This window comes from Symphodus melops (genome assembly GCF_947650265.1).
Source record: "Symphodus melops genome assembly, chromosome: 1".
Taxonomy (NCBI): Eukaryota; Metazoa; Chordata; class Actinopteri; order Labriformes; family Labridae; genus Symphodus; species Symphodus melops.
Window position 1 is genome coordinate 6,877,040 of NC_136691.1, and position 18,757 is coordinate 6,895,796.

At 42.7% G+C, this 18,757-nt stretch overlaps 1 protein-coding gene across 2 annotated transcripts in view; it reads left to right on the forward strand.

Moving 5' to 3' along the window:
- fut8b (fucosyltransferase 8b (alpha (1,6) fucosyltransferase)) overlaps nucleotides 1-16,751 on the forward strand; it is a 79,222-nt gene extending 62,471 nt beyond the window's left edge. For both annotated transcript variants that reach the window (XM_079370920.1, XM_079370919.1), the window contains 4 exons: nucleotides 2,646-2,892; nucleotides 13,375-13,551; nucleotides 13,649-13,799; nucleotides 14,911-16,751. In XM_079370920.1, coding sequence (XP_079227046.1) covers nucleotides 2,646-2,892; nucleotides 13,375-13,551; nucleotides 13,649-13,799; nucleotides 14,911-15,249 — 914 coding nt within the window. In that variant the 3' untranslated portion in view covers nucleotides 15,250-16,751. The remainder of the gene's footprint in view (nucleotides 1-2,645; nucleotides 2,893-13,374; nucleotides 13,552-13,648; nucleotides 13,800-14,910) is intronic.
- The last annotated feature ends 2,006 nt before the right edge of the window (nucleotides 16,752-18,757 follow it).

Sequence of the window (18,757 nt, forward strand, 5' to 3'; positions counted from 1 at the left end):
TGTGTTGATCCTATGAAATATTTATTAGGCACGCTGTATATCATAGGTTTTAAACATAATGTAGGAACTCTGTGCAAGTGAAGACTTATGTGCTCTGAGTCATGATGCATGCAGGGAAACATATGCAGAAGCTTTGGAGTCGAGATCAAATTTAGAAGCTTTGTGATCTAATTAAGTAGCTGTGGGAGGAAGACATACGGCATATCTGTACATTTTTTGCCAAGAAGTGCAGGCTGGAAAATACGCCCATTCCCCCTTATGTGATTCATGCCAATGCTGTTATATAAGCAGAGTCAGGCCTGGGAATCTTTCTTTTTTTTTTTTGCTCAATATTTAATGCTTCCACCAATTTATATTCAGTGCATGCTCAGGCAAACACACATAAATTGAGGCCGGTGTTTCTGTTTTTGTTTTGAACATGTTCTTTAATGTCTCCTGCATGAAGAAGGCCATTCTTAATGAATCATTATGTCATTTATTTGGAAACGTGTCGTGGATGTGTTTGTGGTCGTATTAAGGCCCGTCTGTTCCAGTTACAGGAGCTGCTTTAGTCTGACAGAACACGGGCCTCAAACTTGTTTTCACGTAAATCGTTTTTCACATTTACACACACACACACACACACACACACACACAAACCGAGGAAAAAAAACAAAAAAACAACCTCTGCTTGGGTTTTAAGACTGAAAGGGAGTGAAGGTTTTGTCTGCCAGGCATATCCCTTCTGGTGAGATGAGATTAGCGGAGGCTTTTGTAGGTTTGTGTGGATGTTTGTGTGTGTGAATACACATTCCCTTTTATTTTGGTTGTATTTGAATCCTTTCTAGTCATCACCGCTACATCACATATTCCTGCTATTCACAAGATGCTGTACTTGAGCCTGTTCGTGTTTCTTTGTGCTTATAATGCATGTTTGCAGGCACATGTATTCCACCTTTGTTTAAACATGTACATGCAGTATGGACAGTTGGCCTTGATGTGGATGGAGGTCTGGCTGTACACTGAGGGGGAGGCTAGCTGCAGCCCAGAAAGGTGACCTTCATAATCAGCTCTGCTCAACCTTCTGCCCAGGGCTTCTTCTGCCAAGCAGGACTAAGCCTGAAGAGGCCAATGCCAGACCACCAGCCCCCCAGTAACACCTCCAATCCAGCCCCTTAAATCAGCCCCTGGCCTTTTACAGCCGTGATAGAAAGGAGCTTACCTTAGCTTGGCCTTAAAGCAAGGACAGCAAAGAGCAGCTATCAGTCACAAACGCTGGACTCACAGGGTTTGGGTGATTTAGATTCCTCTTGGAAACCAAACAGGGGGGAATTTAATCAGACCAAAGGAAAAAGCTGAAATATCCCCCTGCTTCACAACATTTTTCTTTGACAGAGCAGCTTCAGTCGAGACAGTGAAAGGCTCAGTTACTGCACAGACTAGCAGTTATGCAGTTTTGTCAGTTGTTACAGATCTGAAAGACAGCTCTGTGCTCTTGTGAAAAGATCCAAAATAAATTGTGCAAGTTGATTGTCCTGAACAGAAATATCAGGTACATCTGATTCACTTACAAGCTAAAAAAAAAAAAAAAAGGAGAGAAAACTTCTGGTGTTAAACAATGAAGCCATCGCGGTGGAAAAGGGGGGGGGAACTGCAGTTTGCAGAGTGTCCCTTGGAGGATGTCTGCAAAAGCCTAATAAGTCCCATTACAGTAACTCCCCCCCTTTTTTTTTTTTTTTTTTTTCCAAAACTCTATTTATCCCCGCATACACTGCATAAACCCTGACAGAGCAGGGGCAGCAATTCAGGGTTAAGTGTCTTGCCCAGACATGTTGTTCACAGGAGCTGGGGATCGAACCCTCGACCTTCCGGTTGAGAGACGATGACTCTACCCACTGAGCCACAGCCGCCCCCACATTGCCACTTGCTACACGTAATCCTCTCCTCTATCATCCCTGTTTCTGACTGTCCACTGTATGGGCCTTACAATAAAGGCATGAAAAGCTCACAACATAATATACATTTTTTTCCATGCCACACACACCTAAGTTTGACACAAGTTTGCAACACCATTCATCAACTTGATTTACGAAGCCTTAGATTTCCATTGGTCGGCTTAAAAACATGAATAGCAGATCACACCTTCTATTCTTATAAACGCATCACCTGTAATCTGTGAGATGATTTTCTTACTGACTGTGGCCTTGTGTGGAACATTGCAGCCCTCATATTCAGGAGACAGTTGTAGAGGCTGCTGGCAAAATCACAGGGACAGTTTTTTATCTGCTGCAACAAATAAGAACAAAATATTTGCCATTTAATAAAACTTTCCAGAATAGTGAAGTTCTGTCTCAGAGGAGTGGTTCGATATCTCAAGCTTTCAGAATAAAGCCTATCACTAAATCCGTCCTTCATGGATCATATTTCTTACAACACTGGTACCTGGGCGGGTAGATAGTGGAGGAATTGAATTGTGAATGGAATATCTTTGAGTAACAGACTGTTGGTTGCACAAAACAAGTATTTGAAAGTCCATATTTGAGGCTCTTACTCTAAAGCTCATTTCATAATAGTTTCTAAACATGAATTACTTAGCATTAGCGGTTTAAAAGTAATTCTCTTTTCATGTGTTTTTTACGCAACGTGTTTCTCTTTGGACCCTCCAGGAGAGGCCCACGATAAGGACGTCCAGGTCGTGGAGTTACCGATTGTGGACAGTCTCCATCCTCGGCCTCCCTACCTGCCACTGGCGATCCCAGAGGACCTGGCGCCACGCCTCCATCGTTTACACGGCGACCCCTCTGTCTGGTGGGTGTCACAGTTTGTCAAGTACCTGGTGCGCCCACAAGCATGGCTAGAAAAGGAGATCCAGCAGACCACCGCCAAGCTGGGATTCAAACACCCCATCATCGGGTAAGAAGCGCTCACAGTGCTTGCTGTCTTTCTTCTGGGGTTGTTACCCGTCCAGCTATCATGACTTTGCTCCTGTAATACATCTCTTAAAGTAAGTTTTCAAAATGTAAACGGAGACAAAGCTTTAAGGGCTGTGGATAAATACAAACAGTAGTTTGGGTTGAGATTTTGTTTTGTTTAGCTCATCTTCCACCTCTATGTATCGTTGGACGGGCTCTCAGCTAACGGTGAAAGTTGTGAAGAACGGACCAAAAGCCCGCTTTTTTATCGAATCAAATAATCACTCCACAAGCTTTATCTGCTGAACAATAAACCACTGTTGTGTTTGAATGCAAGATCATGAATAAAAAAAGGACGTTGCTAGCTTGGTCCGCATCGCTGTGAGTCACGGAACAGCTCACAATACACAATGAATGAAGGTGAACTCTCAAACATACCAGGTCACGTCTTTACGATTAAAAATACTATATTAGCCTCACTGTTGCACTGCATGCACTTTTTTTTTTTTTTTTCATTTTAAGGATTATGGGAATTGTAGTTTATTTTGAGTTGGGTTTTTATACTAATAACGATTAGTATTTAATTTACTTTAAAAAAAAAAAAAAAAAAGACTATGCCCTGAAGAGCTGCTGTGTGAGGCCATATTTAAAAACTGATTTTTTTTATACTGCAATATAACGGTTGCACCTAGTCCCATCAAACCGCTAAGGCTGAGTTTGTCCTTAAAGAGCATATTGCAGGTTAAAGACAAAACTTAACTAATCATAGGAAAATACGTTAACAATACTGTTTTTAAAGAAATTCTGAAATTAATAACCCACAGGGTCTCCAGGAGACGTTTTAGTACGTTTTCGCACGTCTTTGCTTTTTACTTCCGCATTCGGCTGTGACGTAACATAAGGGAGTCCCGCTGAATCCCCGTCTGTTTAACATAGAAAATCATGGATCCGAGTGTCACTCCCGTCAATAAAGAGGAAGAAGACATGTATTCCTTTACATATAATGGTCCACTGGCTTATTATTCTGAACCTGTTAAATGTGATAGAGAGCAGAAACAGGCAGGATTAAAGGAATAACGGCCTCAGGAGAGAAGTGAAGCTGTGGTGTGAGGAGAGACCCGGAGCAGGCGTCCTGCTGAGTGACAGGTGTCAGCTCGCCATATATGGGCGAGTGCTGTGTTCACATCAGCATATGTAAAGTTTGTAATCACATTCAATCAATTAAAAAACTATTTGTAGAAGGTGCAAGTGACGATCATTCACCTTTACATTGTATGTTACACTTGTAAAAACGGCAAATCTGTACAACGTATTACGGTGCCGCGCTGTGCGCGCGCGAGAGAGAGAGCGAGAGAGAGAGAGAGAGAGAGAGACAGACAGACAGACATAGAACCCGATTACACGGCCTGTGCAAATGCAGCACCATGTCTTAATTGTTTATTCCTCATGCAGCCCAGTGCTCACGTTGTTATAGAAAATACAGTGTATGGTGCAGGATCACGGCGCACGTAATCCACACAAACATGCACAACAGCGCACACACTCCACAGTTTAATGCGTGCACATATATTAGGCTACTACAAAAAGTTTAAAGTTTTAATTGGATAGAGGACCGACGTAAAGCTTGTGTTTCTGTTTGTTTCCAAACCGCGCGTTCCGTCTTTTCCCACTGCGCACACACAAACACACACACACACACACACACACTCCACAGTTTAATGCGTGCACATATATTAGGCTACTACAAAAAGTTTAAAGTTTTAATGGGATAAAGGACCGACAGAAGTAAAGGTTGTGTTTCGTTTCGTTTCCAAACTGCGCGTTCCGTCTTTCCCCACTGCGCACACACACAAACACACACACACACACACACACACACGCGCACACACACACACGCGCTCTCTTGTAACAGAGTTGGATTTATAATAAATCGTATGACTACATATATTAAAACAGACTGTCCGGTGTCTATTACGCTCACACTAGAGAATATACAGAGGATTCCAGCAGATCAAATCATTAAACGCTTTCTGTCTGCGTATATAATATTTGATGTTAAACAGCCAGAGATTTAAATCATTAATAAGGAAACGTTTTTGTGTCTGATACCGAAATATTCAATGTGTCTGTTCGATCGTTTCTGAGGTTGTGAGAATAATTCACCAAAACACACTATGAATAATCAAGCCACTTACACTGTGCACCTGAATGTGCGCCGCTCAAGTTACAAACTATAGCAGGGAGGCATCCTGTCTGTTCTCACTCACTACCACGTATCATTACTCCTCTTTAATCATGTTTTAGCCTGTTTTTTTGTGCTTTAATTCTTTTGTGCTGCCTTCTAAATGTTTGTTTGTAAAGTGTTTGATGCTCTCGGTGCAAGACAAGTTCCCCCAGGGGCAATAAAGGCTTCATTCATTCATTCATACACGGACGCATAAAGCCGATCAAAGCAGAGTCAGAGAACGGGACTCCCTCATGTTACGTCATATGACGCGTTGTTGAAAAAAAAGCACGTTCTAAACGGCTATGCTAAAACAGCCACTTTCTCCTCTAAATTAGAGCACTTATGTGTTGTAGAACATATTAAAAAAATAACCTACTTATTTTACAGCCATTAACAGACTATATAAAATATTAATTAAAAAAAATTTTTAACCTGCAATATGCTCTTTAAATGTTTTCTAAAGTTTTATGAGAAAGAAACAAGGAGCGTAAAACCCCCAGAAGAATTTCCAATGTTGGAAGAACCCTTTGATCACTTGAGGGAATTCTTACTACTTAAGTATTCCATTATTGGTTGCTTGAGGGTCCTTTAGTAATCATTTTCCTCAGAATTTCTAAGGAAGACATAGCAGCCTATCTCAGGTGAAATGATTAGTGTAACAGAAGACAACGGCTTCATTAAGAGCGATCGAAAAGAGAGAGAAAGGAGGAGCATGTTGGGGAAACCAACAGGATCTACTCGTTGGGATGTTGACCATCCGTTTATCTTTCTACAATGTCAATAATATCACCAGACAATGAGTCTGCTCACACATCAGGATATCTGATAACTAAAGAATACAAAATGTCCTTAAAAAGTGAAGCGCAGGATTGAAGTGTTTACTCACAGCACTCTGATGTCACCGTCACACTTCATCATTTACCTCTTTTTACCACTGTCCTACATTTTGTCGTCTGCTTCTTCTTCTTTTTTATCCCACTGTTAGCCTCGTCTTTTGCCAATTAACTCTTGTGCACTTAATTGTGTCAAAGTCTTTGGCACCAGCCGTTCGATGATTTTAATATATAGATATTACGTGCCACCCCTGCTGTGAAGTAAAATGAAGACGATACAAAGGGGCAGAAGTGTTGTATTGTGACAATAAATATGGACGTCTTGGTGTGAACGCTTAAGAAAGGAGGCACTGTAAGAGGCTTTATGCAATCCTCCTAAGTGAAGCCAAGGGCCTTCGGGAAATATTCTTTATAAGAGTTGAACTAAAGTTTGAATCTAAAGGTAGTTCATGCAGCTGGGCATTGGTGTTAAGTAGATATTATGTTGATCACATTTTGTGGACTTCATCCAGTTGAAAAATGAGTGCAGAAATAGATCCAACAGTTGTAAGATATTAAAGTTTTTACCAAAAAGGGAGAGTAGACTGACTAGCCTGCATAGTCATTTTCTCTGAGTCGGTGGTTTGTTTGGGTGAAAAAGAAAAAAAAAAAAAAACAGAGTGATGGCCACTTAATCTTTCAACAGTTGTTTTTGAGCTCAAATTGTTTGCAGATAGGGACAATCTCCAAATCCCTCACAAGGCACCTCAGAGTCCTGAAATGGTAATACACCACCTCGACATTGCTTTTCATGAGACTTGGCGTCAGTGGTGCAGATGAGATGACACCAGTGCTGTCAGCAGGTCTCATTTCAGCCTTTAATATCGTCTCAGTGTTGTTTGGCCTCCAGAGATTCTCACAGCTTGGGAGTGACTTGGGACTTGTTGTTTCCGGTTCAGCGTAATTAGAAAGAATTCATCAGTGTGAGGTCTTTGGTTCTGGTGAGAGAGACATCCACTCCCTTGTGGGACTTTATGAAATCACAATGCTGTTTGACAATTTTAAGCAGCTCCTGAGAAGTGGGTCAGACACATTTGGCGGTTTATGTACTTGTTTATCTTTCCTGTGTGACCGCGTCAGTGAACTCTCATATGTAAGCTGTCTGACGTATTGAAAGGTGTCTTTAAACAGCACACCTCTGGATCATACAGGACTCTGTAGAAAACTTCACTCACGGTTTTTTTTCTTTTTAACCACTCAGCCAATCGTTTCCTTTTTGATGTGCCAAATTAAAAGTTTCCTCAGGACACTTCTCATACAGAGAAAGTCAAACCACAGGCAAGGCAAGTTTACTGATACTTCATATTTCAGCAACACAGCAGTTCAAAGACATCAAAAACATAATGAAACTGGTGATAAGTGAGCATGGGAGCTAAGTGATGGGTTTTTGGTAGCCTTTAAGCCAAGGCTTAAAGTCGTCTAATTGGGCGGTCCAGGTTCAAATCCAACCTGTGGCTCCTTTCCCGCACGTCCTTACCCACTCTCTCTCTCTCTCCCCAATATCTGACTCTATCCACTGTCCTATCTCTAAATAATTGAAAAAATAATAATTAAAAAATATCAAACAACCAGCTAATATAAGATTAAGTCAGTTATTAGGTTTGGAAGTAAACGTTACAGTAATTTGTGTTTTAAAAAAAGTGATTTAAATTAAATTAAAATAATTGAATGAAATGCAGCTGTAAACAGGTGAGTCTTTGGCCTTGGTTAAAAGAGCGTAGGCTTTCTGGGGTTCTGCACTTTTCTTTGAGTTTGTGGTGGAGCCCCCCCTGCTGCCTACTGAGACAAGAAAAAAGAGCCATGGGTAAACGTGTTCACAAATCACACAGCCCAGTTTATAATCCAAGCCCACAGATTCATAATCCTAGCCTGCTGATTTCTAATCGGCGGGCATTGTTAAGCAACCTGTGGGAACGTGATCTTTTTCAACACTTTTTCTTTCTTTACAGAGACCAATAGAATAAACCATTTCCATAGCAACTGCATCTGCCAAGCAAGTCCAAGTCAGTAAAAAAAAAAAAGCACAATAAATAGAAAGCTGCACAGTGAAAGTGGTGAAAAGTCCAAAGAAAGCAAAGCTATAAATTGAAATATGCCCTTAAATCCTGATCAATTGGATAGTCCTTGGATAGTCTGCATGCAGCGTGCCACATCTGTGGAGGCTTTAGTCCTCTAAGCAGGCGGTCCAAGCTCCTTTCCAACGTCATTACACACCTCTCCCTGATTTCTAACTCTATCCACTGTCCCATCTCTAAAAACTAAAGGCATGGAAAAAAAATCCATTCCTTCTCTGAAGAAATCGTGTCGTCTAAACACAAAACTGTTTAAAATCCGGGGCCGCAGTTTAACAAAACTGTTCCCTCATTTTACTGAAAACTACCACAATCTACCAAACTGTTCCCAATGAAACCTTCTCTGCAGTCCATCAGTGGTCACAGATTATACTGTGTATCAGATTATCTCTAAACAGGATTTATAAACTCTCCTATTTCCAAGATATAAGGAGCATACAAATCGAACACTCCATGTTTGGGTCTTGCTCTGCGGACGACAGGTGATACAGTATTGATAAATGTACAGGCAGAAACATTGAGCAGAACTTTGGTCAACCTGCCGACCAAGAAAGTAGGATGAAGGGAGAAACAGGACGAGTGAGATGGTTTGAGGGGAAAAAACCTGCAGTAGTTGTTCCTGCAGGTTGGAGAAGATATATTGGGACGTATAAAGACAACGCACGTCATCTGTAAGGCATGACGAGGAAGGAAAAAGGACTCTCAGGTGTTTTTGTGTGATTGTCTAAAGTTCGTCCCGTGAGGCTAACTACCCGCATGCTAACGCTAACGCCAAAAGGGATTTTCTTCGTGAGTTTGTGTATTCAGCCCGCTTCTGTTCCTTCATCCTCTTTGTATCCATATGTTCACAGTCCCTGTGCCGACTTCCTGCCCTTCAAAACGGCTCTCGCTCTCACCTTCCTCTTAACATTTTGCTGCGGGCAATCAGCCCTCTTCTTCCTCGCTTTTACCTGTCCTCCTCTGCGTAGCTCTCTCCCCCATGATAAAACAGACTCTATGTTTTATTCCCTTTTCTCAGATGCTCCTCTCTTTGGTTGCTACCTCTCTGCCTTTCATCACCTTGGCAGCTGCCGTTCCTTTCTCCTGTCCTTCTTGAAATCTTCTCCCCTCTTTTTTCTCCTTTTTTTTTATTGTCTGTGACTCATCCCCAACTGTTTTCAAATCTCCTTCTCCATTTTCATCCTGCTTCACGATTCTTCACATCGTTATATTTTACACTCACCTCTACCTCACGTTCCCAGGTGCACACATCCCTACTCTGATCCTCTCTCTCTCTCTCTCTCTCTCTCTCTCTCTCTCTCACTCTCTCTCTCTCTCTCTCTCTCTCTCTCTCTCTCACTCTCTCTCTTAATTTTACACATATCTCTACTGCTGTTTCTTATGTTTTCCACTCCAACCTCCTGCACACACCCATTTCTCCCCTCAGATCACGGGGGAGAGGGTTATTGAAATGAAGTGCCGGGTAGAACAAAGTTCTCTTCCCTTTTTTCCCCTCCCTCCTCGGCTCTTGATACCTCCATTCCTCTCTGCACTGATGTAGGAACAAAGTGCCTGTGTGCTTCTATCAGCACCAAGGGGGAAGGTGATATATGAGTGTATGGAAAAGTGTGAGGAGGGTTGAGATATAAAAGTGAGGTTTGAAAAGGATCCATAGTGTCAGCAAAGTAAAAAAAAAAAAAAAGGCGAGAGCAGTGGGAGATGCAAGGGTTGATGGAAGGAGAACCAAGAGGGATAGAAAGACAGCTTGTCCCCAGAGCACCAACAACCACCAGGCGACCCCCACCCGCCTTCACTCGCCACCGCCGCTACAAGCACCACTCGCTCCTCCGCTTCTCCCTAAGGACACGCGCTGCAGCAAGGCTGGAAGACATCGACTAAAAGCCGCTATCAGTGCAGCTCCACCCTTCCACCATTTAATGCCTCCTAATGGTAGCAGGGAGAGAGAGAGAGAGAGAAAATAGAGTTACTGCTTCTGTCATTTCCATGGCGATGTGGTTGCCAAGAGCTGGCTCTACTAAATATATCTTTCATGATATTTCGTGTCAGGTCTGTTCCGTATGAATAAGGCTCACACTGTGGAATGGGAGAGAAGAGAAAATACTTGTTGTATTCAAAATGCAGAAACGTGCCTATTTTCCATAGAAACACAAAAGAAACAACGAAAGGTAAAACATTTAACAAACACAACTTGTGCATATAAAAGCAGCCACAGTAGAGCTCCATATAAGGAGGGTACCTGGTTCTTGATGGTAAATAGGGTGCTATGTGTTGTAAAGTAGCAGGCCGACACGTGTTACCTTGTGTATATGTTTAGATATGATTTCTTCAAGGCGACACGTTACACGTAAACGTAGCAGAAATCAGGAACTCTGAATGTCTCTCTTGAGTCATGACTGTCTACAGTGAGTGAGGAGGTGCTCTGTCGTCAGAGTTTACATCACGCTAACATGGACGGCCGTGGGTATATAGCAATAGAATGAAGAATTACACAGCCCACTGGCTGCTTATTTGGACGTCACGTTAGTGTGTTCACGGTCACTCTGTGTCGATACATGAAGCTATGAGCTAACCAAAGTGTGCTAACATTAGCCTGCTAACCGATCAGAGCGGACGTGAGTGGAGGAGGGTTTCAGTATGACGGAGGTGTGTTTGTTTTGGTTTTATGCTGGCACTCAAGGGCGGCACTCAAGGGCGACACCCACGGTATCACAAGGTTGGACATGATTCCCTTCAATGTAGTTTGCTTCATTAAAACTGGAATCAAGTCAGTTTCTTCCTCAACGTAAACATCCCGTGTGTCACTTCCAGTTATCTCTCTGCTGATCGTCTTTTATATGTTAGCGGTACTAATCTCCTCCTGGTTTCTTTTCATACTCAGTCAAATCGCAACTTGAGAATCTGCCTTCAAATACAAAAAGAAGTGTTTTAGCAGCCTGCTGTTAATAATCACTTTGTTTCCTCGTTAAATTGCTCACCACTCTTCTGCATTTGATCTATTTTCTCGCCTCTTTAGATATCACTCTTACACTTTCTGAGCTGTGCTAAGCTACTGTAAGACATGATTCAACAATCAGCTGCAACACTGCTGCAGTCGACACTGTTCTTAGGAGAGGATTTGATGACTTTGGTTGAGCTGTTTGAACACTTTGGGTCAGCTTGTCCTCTAATTAAACAAGTAAAGCACATTCCAGTTGAATAATTACGTTTGCATGAGCATCTATTTTACAGCAACTATTGACTGATCATTGATGAGCTGTTTGGAAAGATTTAAATGCAAATGACAAAGCCGAGCACGAGTACTCTCCTCTCTAAGTGTCTGATAATCCAGAGCACTGATGTTAGTTATTGTCACAATCTGCCTGAATCAGCTCTTCCTCTTCCGATGGTGTGGGTGTGTTTGATGTGTACTCGCACGCCCACACAGCAGATTGTCCTGCCTCTCCGACAGATCTGTATGAATTGAAAGGAACGGATTGAATTATGGCGGCTGTAGTGTGGGAGAGTGTGTAAGAGGGGAGGATGAGGGAGGCAGGAGATGGAGGAGAGCGAAGCAGTGCCTCTGCGATGGAGGGAGAAAAGGGTGAGACTGAAATGAGGAACAAAAAGGAGTCGACATGAAAGAGTGGAGGAAGCAGGAGCAGAGGGACCCTGACAAAGGACGAAGTCAGGACCTCTGTGTGATCACAGAGAGCGAATCAAAGACTCAGGCTACCCACTCAGTCTTTGGATTTGATTGGGTGCATAAATACAGAGGCTATTCCTCCAGCTGATCACTGATCGAAAGCTGGAAAATGCTAGAAACGGTCTATGTTTTCTCTCTCTTAATCTCTGTCTCTCTCTCTCTCTTGTTTTTTTTTTATTTTTTATTTTTTTTTTGGGGAGGGGGGTATTTTTTCCCTCTCTTTCACATTTTCACAAAAGAGTTAGATGCAGCCTCAAGGTAAGAGAACGCATTTGGAAGGGTAAACTGAGAGTCATACTCCTGACCAGAGTGTCCTTAAAAGACTCGAGTCATAAGAGACAGCTGGATGTAGTGGGCAGCTTCCAATCCAGATGAAACTTTAGAAATGTTGAGTGTTCATTTTTTTCTCTCTCAGACTATCAAATTTCATTTTCTCCTCAAGGCCAGAAGCCAGAATGCAGCCGTACCTCAGTGCTTTTTTTTTAATATATATAATTGAATCGTTCTGTTGGAATTAAATCGTGCTTCAGCATCAGTCAGTTTGAGGGATGCCTCTGTGTCAGCAGAGGAAACCTATCTTGCCCTTGACCCTCTTCGCCCAGCTTAAAAGCTCCTCCTCCTCTCTCTTCCTTCAGTTCAGTCGAAGCGCTGTCTCTTTGTCCTTGCTCACTGAGAGCCGTGACAAGGACAGAGAAAATACACTCGTGTCGTTGTTATTTCTTTCTTCTCTCCATGTCCGTCTTTCAAGCTCACTTTAACTTCTGAAACATCCTCTTTCAGCCACAGTTTTTCTTTTCTTTTCGTTTTTCGCCTTTGCACCGTCGATTTTCTGTTCGCTCTTTATATCAAGGCAAAAAAAGGCTTCCAATGTATTCTATTGAAGTTAAAGTGCCTTTCCACTTGTTGTTTTTCTCACTTTAGAAAGAGCTCCGCTCCTGTTGGAAGAAATGTTTTGTTAATGTTGGATCGTTGGAACTCACCTTAGAGAAAAAGGCCGAAACACTAATGACCACAAGTGTCAACAAGACGCCCGTCCTAGATTTATACAGCTGTTGCACTGTTGGTCGCGTCGTCGCCTCAAAACTGGATTGTTGGGGGTTCGATCCCCAGCTCCTGCAGAAACATGTCCGATGTGTCCTTTGACAAGACACTGAACCCCAAGCTGCTCCTGCTGCTTTGTTCGTGGCGTATGAATGGGATTAGTTACTTCTGATGGCCACTTTTTTAAAGCAGTCTCTACTGTCAGATTTCAATTAGATTCAAAAAAAAACTTTTTTTTAGCTCTTTAGCTCGGGAAAAACCAAACAGAGAAGCAAGAAATTCAGTCAGTCACTCAGATGACGATTGGATCCTGAAGTATGGACAAATCAAAAATAGACTTTGAATCTTTCGAACTGAAAATAGATTCTCTGTGGAATCGAAAGACACCCAAAGATTCCCAGCCACTAAAAATCACTCATTGTGTGTCTCCGTGTTTCGTCTTTACTGAGTCTTCATCAAGACAGATTAGACGGAGACGAAACACGGAACAGAAACAGAACCCGGAAAACAGTCAAATTTAATGAAAGCTAATAATTCTCAGGGAGATTTTTTTGGACTGATTTGTCTCTGTCCGTTTGTCTCTGTGCAGTGTCCATGTGAGGAGGACAGATAAAGTGGGGACGGAGGCCGCCTTCCACCCCATTGAGGAGTACATGCTGCATGTGGAGGAGCAGTTCCAACATCTGGCCAGGCGCGTCCATGTCGACAAGAAACGAGTTTACCTCGCCACAGACGATCCGTCCCTGCTGCAGGAAGCCAAAACCAAGTCCGTGTCTCTCCGAGTGTCTCAACATGTTAAAGCCTATCTGTCCTCCACTTGTGATTTCATCTCGTCCTGACTCCCTCCTCCTCACCTCTTCCAGGTATCCAGACTATGAGTTCATCAGTGATAACTCCATCTCATGGTCGGCAGGCCTTCACAACCGCTACACCGAGAACTCGCTGAGAGGAGTCATCCTGGATATCCACTTCCTGTCTCAGACCGACTTCCTCGTGTGCACCTTCTCCTCTCAGGTCAGTTCATTTCTCCTCCTCCACATTTAGAGACTGCGTGAAAAAAGCTCGTTTGAAGTGGGTTTTTTCCTGAAACTGGGGCATGAGATGGTTTTGGTGTTGGGATCAAAAGTAGTGTGAATTTACACGGAGCACTGACTGACTTAAAATGTTTATTAACTAGAAGACAGGGGAGCAGAATAAAAACCATGATCACCTCACGTGTCTGAATAAAGATCTTTGTTAGTGTGCAATGATTCACTGGGAACTTCTTTGGCATGTTACTTATAAAAAAGAATCAGTCTATCATGATTTGAGCGTTTTTTTCTCAGCTGTTTAAAAAAGACATATATATATATATATATATATATATATATATATATATATATATATCGCTTGATGTTCTCCGCTTGCCATGAGAGTAACTCGAGGACACGCGAACAATCGCAACCATTGGATTTTTCAAGAACCTCATTGTTCCATTATGTCTCCCATGAGTCAAAGCGGTGAAACGATTAGCTCACTCTCTGCAGATTTCCACATAACACTGTCATTCATCAACCATTATTCTGATCATCTGTAACAGAGAGTGGACGAGGCCTCCTGCCAACTCTAAAAATAATGCTCCTTTGTTACTGTTCAAACTCCAGTTGTATTAATCCACTTCAAAGGTCTGAGTAGGAGGAGTCTATTAGCACATTTATTCGTCTTTAAGGAGAAGGGAAGAGAAATGTTTTTTGTTTTTTTTACAGTAAAGATTCCTTTTGTCCTCCTACCTGTGCAGTCTCGTCTTTACAGTTTTGTCATCAGGAGAAATACTTTTGTCCTTTTTTTTTTTCTTTTTACCCCTTTAAGCTTCTGTCTTTTAGTCCTGTTTTATGGTTTCCCTGTTATGGTCCTCGCCTGTAATTGTCTCCTCTCTACTTATACACCTGCTGTCCCCCTGCTTTGGCTTCATTCTGACTGTAAAATCCTCTTGTTTCTGTTGTTTTGTTGCCCTCTGAGTCTCCTCACTTCGTTCACAGAAGCACATTTTAAACTCTTCTTTTTTGATATTACATCTGAAATACAGTGATTATTATTGAATGTATGTTTATAGAGTAAGTAACCCTTGTTTCACTTGTTTCCTCAGGTCTGCCGCGTGGCTTATGAGATCATGCAGATGCTTCATCCAGACGCCTCCTCCTTCTTCTACTCCCTGGACGACATCTACTACTTCGGAGGTCAAAACGCCCACAACCAGATCGCCATCTACCCTCACCAGCCTCGCAACAGCGAGGACATCCCCCTGGAGCCCGGCGACGTCATCGGCGTGGCCGGAAACCACTGGGACGGATACTCCAAAGGCATCAACCGCAAAATGGGCCGCACTGGCCTCTATCCTTCCTACAAGGTCAGGGAGAAAATCGAGACGGTGAAGTATCCGACGTACCCGGAGGCGGACAAACTGCTCAACTCTCAAAGGAAGTAAAAAAAAAAAAAGAAGAAGAAGAAGACGTGGGGAAAAAAAATAGAGGAAGAAGAAGAAGAAGAGCATGCAGACTCCGATTTAAAGGGAAGGAGTCTGCTTTTGTACAGAAGAGAGGCGTTCTTTGGCGCTTACCTGAAAAGAAAAAGAAAAGAAAAGGCCTGTACCCAGGGGTGATAGGAAGAGAATGCACTCTCTGTGTTTTTGTGAGAGAGTGTGTGTGCGTGTGTGTGTGTGTGTGTGCGTGCGTGCGTGCACTTGTGTAAATGCCTGTGCATATGTCGGGTCATGGCAGACTTGCACCCTACCACTACTCCCCCGCCTGACGCTGTGACGTCGGCTCTGTAGAGATGTAGACGTGAACTTTGATTTTAAATAAAAGCAAGAAAACAATTAAAATCCACACAACTGACCGAGCTCGCTCGCTCGCACTCTCTGACTCCCGGGACACGGCGACTGGGACTACTGTAAGGCTGGCACACCCCAGAGTTAGCTTTGAAATCGATGACTTTAAAAAAAAGAAAAAGAAAAAAAAAAAACAAGACAAACTGGAAAAAGTGTTTGATTTTTATTTAATTCTTTTCAGTGATTTGGATTTTGATCTTGCCTTTTTTTTAAGTTTCTTCTTCTCCTGTTTTATTTTCATTTACTGAATGTACTGTACCCTCTTCTTGCCATGATCCCAGCAGCCCCCCCCCCTTACCCCCCCCCTGCTGCTCCTCCTCCACTCACTGTGCTTTCTCCATCTCATCTCTACATGTGCAATTATCTTTTTTTTTTTTTAAAAAACCATATTGTGCTTTTATGGAGTGTTTTTAAACGTTCTTAAGTTTGTGTGTATGGGGCTGGTGCATCGTATACTGTACAGTGGGTGTGTGTGTGTGTGTGTGTGTGTGTGGATGTGTGTGTGACAAAGTATGCCTGTGTTCACGTCTAAGGGGCCATGTCACGACCTGGTGCCTGCTAAAATGATGATCGGTGTGTTTGTCTTATTTTTGCCGCCTTCCTCCCAACTTAATAGTGTTTGTGTGTCCAGCGGGAGACTGGCAGTGACAGAAGGGGCTGACTCCGCCCCCTCCCCAGCACTTGGAACAATGGTGAACTCCAGTCACTTCGCTGGTGACCTCTAGTGAACAATGGTAAGATTATGTGGAGTAAGATGAACTAATGGTGCACGCAGACACAGGAGCCGTCCACTGAAGAAGAAAAAAAAAAAAAACGAAGCACTCCACTGAGGAAAAAAAGTCCTTTTATCCGGCATCTCTTCTGTCCCTCCGTTTGTTTGTTTTTTACTTTGAACATTTTGAAATCAACGAGGAACAATAATGCCTATGTTTAAAAATGATAATGCTATGTCATATCAACAAACCCCCCCCACCCCCCACCCCCCCCCCCCCCCCCCCCCCCCCCCCCCCCCCATCATGAAGGTCTTTTTCATAACTTATGTTCTCGGGCATTGTCTTTGATAACCACAGATCGAATAAACTTGAGAAACCAACACAGTATATTTCCCCCCTCCACTTCTCTGGTCTGATTCTGTTCACCATCTGCTCCTTCTTCTTCTCTGAGCGGGGCGACACCTGCTCGTTCAATCAGGCTGCGCATGCTTCAACTCCATAGACGCACACTGCAGGCTGAGAGTCAAGGCTTCTTCTCTTTTTCTTTTTTTTTTTTTTCTTTTTTTTTTTTTTACATATTTGAAGAGCTCATTTCCAGAAGGGTATCCATCTATTTTTGAAGAGGGAAAAAGTCATTGCCTGGAGTCTATCTTTTGATATCTTCATAAAAAGGAGTACCCTGCTTCTTAAATTGGTATCATTTTGGCATCCCAGGATTAGAGCAACCAGTAGTTTGTTTTATAAATCATTCAGTAAGAGTGTGAATCGTTTTCAAGCCGTTTCACATCAAAAAAAACTCTCCAATCTGCCTTTGATCTACATTTCAAACCGAAGTGCAAAATCAGTAGCTTTAACAGAGACATCACTCCACTTCATTGAAATATTCCTCATGACAGCTACACGACATTTCTGCCCTACATACCAACCATTGCTCCTGCGAGGTCCCCGACGCAGGTACGCCATTAAAACACCAGTAGACTTCCTGCTCTGGATTCCTCTTCTGGCACGTCTGAATCGTTTATGATCTCACTGTTTGTGTCTTATTTATGGGCTGTCTAGTTACTTCCTTACTGAGGGGGCTCTGGGAGTTTCATTACAGATCCCTCTTTAATTTCAGCGATGATCTGCATGCTTCATTGGACACCCATAAGGAAAACTGCGGCAATGGTTGCAGAGATGAGAATGTGTGTGTGTGTGTGAGGGAGAGTAATAGTTATATTGCTTTTTTTTTTCTTTTTTTTTTCTCATTGCCTGACAACAATCCGCAACCAATTTGGCCCACGTTGACAAAGCGTTCACGATGCACACGCAGCGTACAGCAGCTCATTGAACATCTCTTTTCTCTGGGAAGGAGTCCCTCGTGGGCTTTAGAAACGCACATGCTTACTGGAGGGCACTTTAATTAAAATACTACTCGTTGCTGTCACAGTGGCCTGTAACAGTCGTTTAAGAGAGACGTTGGTTCAGTTAATTATTCTGTTAATTGGACTCTGCTCTTGATAGAGAGAATTCGGGTTTGAAGAGAGCGCGTTTTCTTTCTCTGCACTTGTGCTCTTAACTGTCGCTGAGCTCATAGCAAAGCCACTTTAAGGCCTCCGACGTCAAGTTTTTTTTTTTTTCACCTTATCCATTTCCAGACCGCTGGTACAACAGGACCAATGTTTTTACAGCTCTGCTTTAAAGTGGTAGCTTCACATGTTTCCTGAATCAAAAGGACGTTTCCTCTCAATCTGTAACACACAACAGTAGACCTACAGGCCTTGTGCTGTGCTGAAGGAAATGTTAATTTTCCAGACATTCTTTCCCTTTTGAGTCAGAGTTATAATGATCCACTGAGGCCAGAATCATACGAGCAGCTCTATGAAGCTGAACAGGGCCACAGTGGTGCTTTGATAATTTGAAAATGTAACGCACAACGAAAGCGAAGTGAGTTTCCACCAAAACTTTAGAGAACTTTTTGTCCCCTTTAAAGATTCCTCCAGCCCTTTTCTCGTCTGCCTCTCCACCAACTGTAAAGACCAGGGAAGAATTTAACATTGGTTTACTGACTGAAGAAAATCATGCCAATGAGAAATGTTAAGCATTGCAACTTCCACCTATAAGTCTGAGTACTGTTTGAAGTTCTTAACCCCGAGCAGATACCTTTTTGAGGATAAGTGAAATGGGATGTTTTATTGCATCAGCCCCACTGACTGCTCTCCTGTCTGGGGTTGTACCCTGTCTCTGGCCCAATCACAGTAATGGTTGGCTTCAGTCCTCGCAATCCCGATGGGATCATTAGTATAGAAACATGTGTAGCTGTATTAGGAAGGTGGTCCCTGTTATTGAAACACACGGCATACTTCAATAAGTCCTTGTTCTTTCAGAAATATCCTTTACTAAAAAGCAAATAC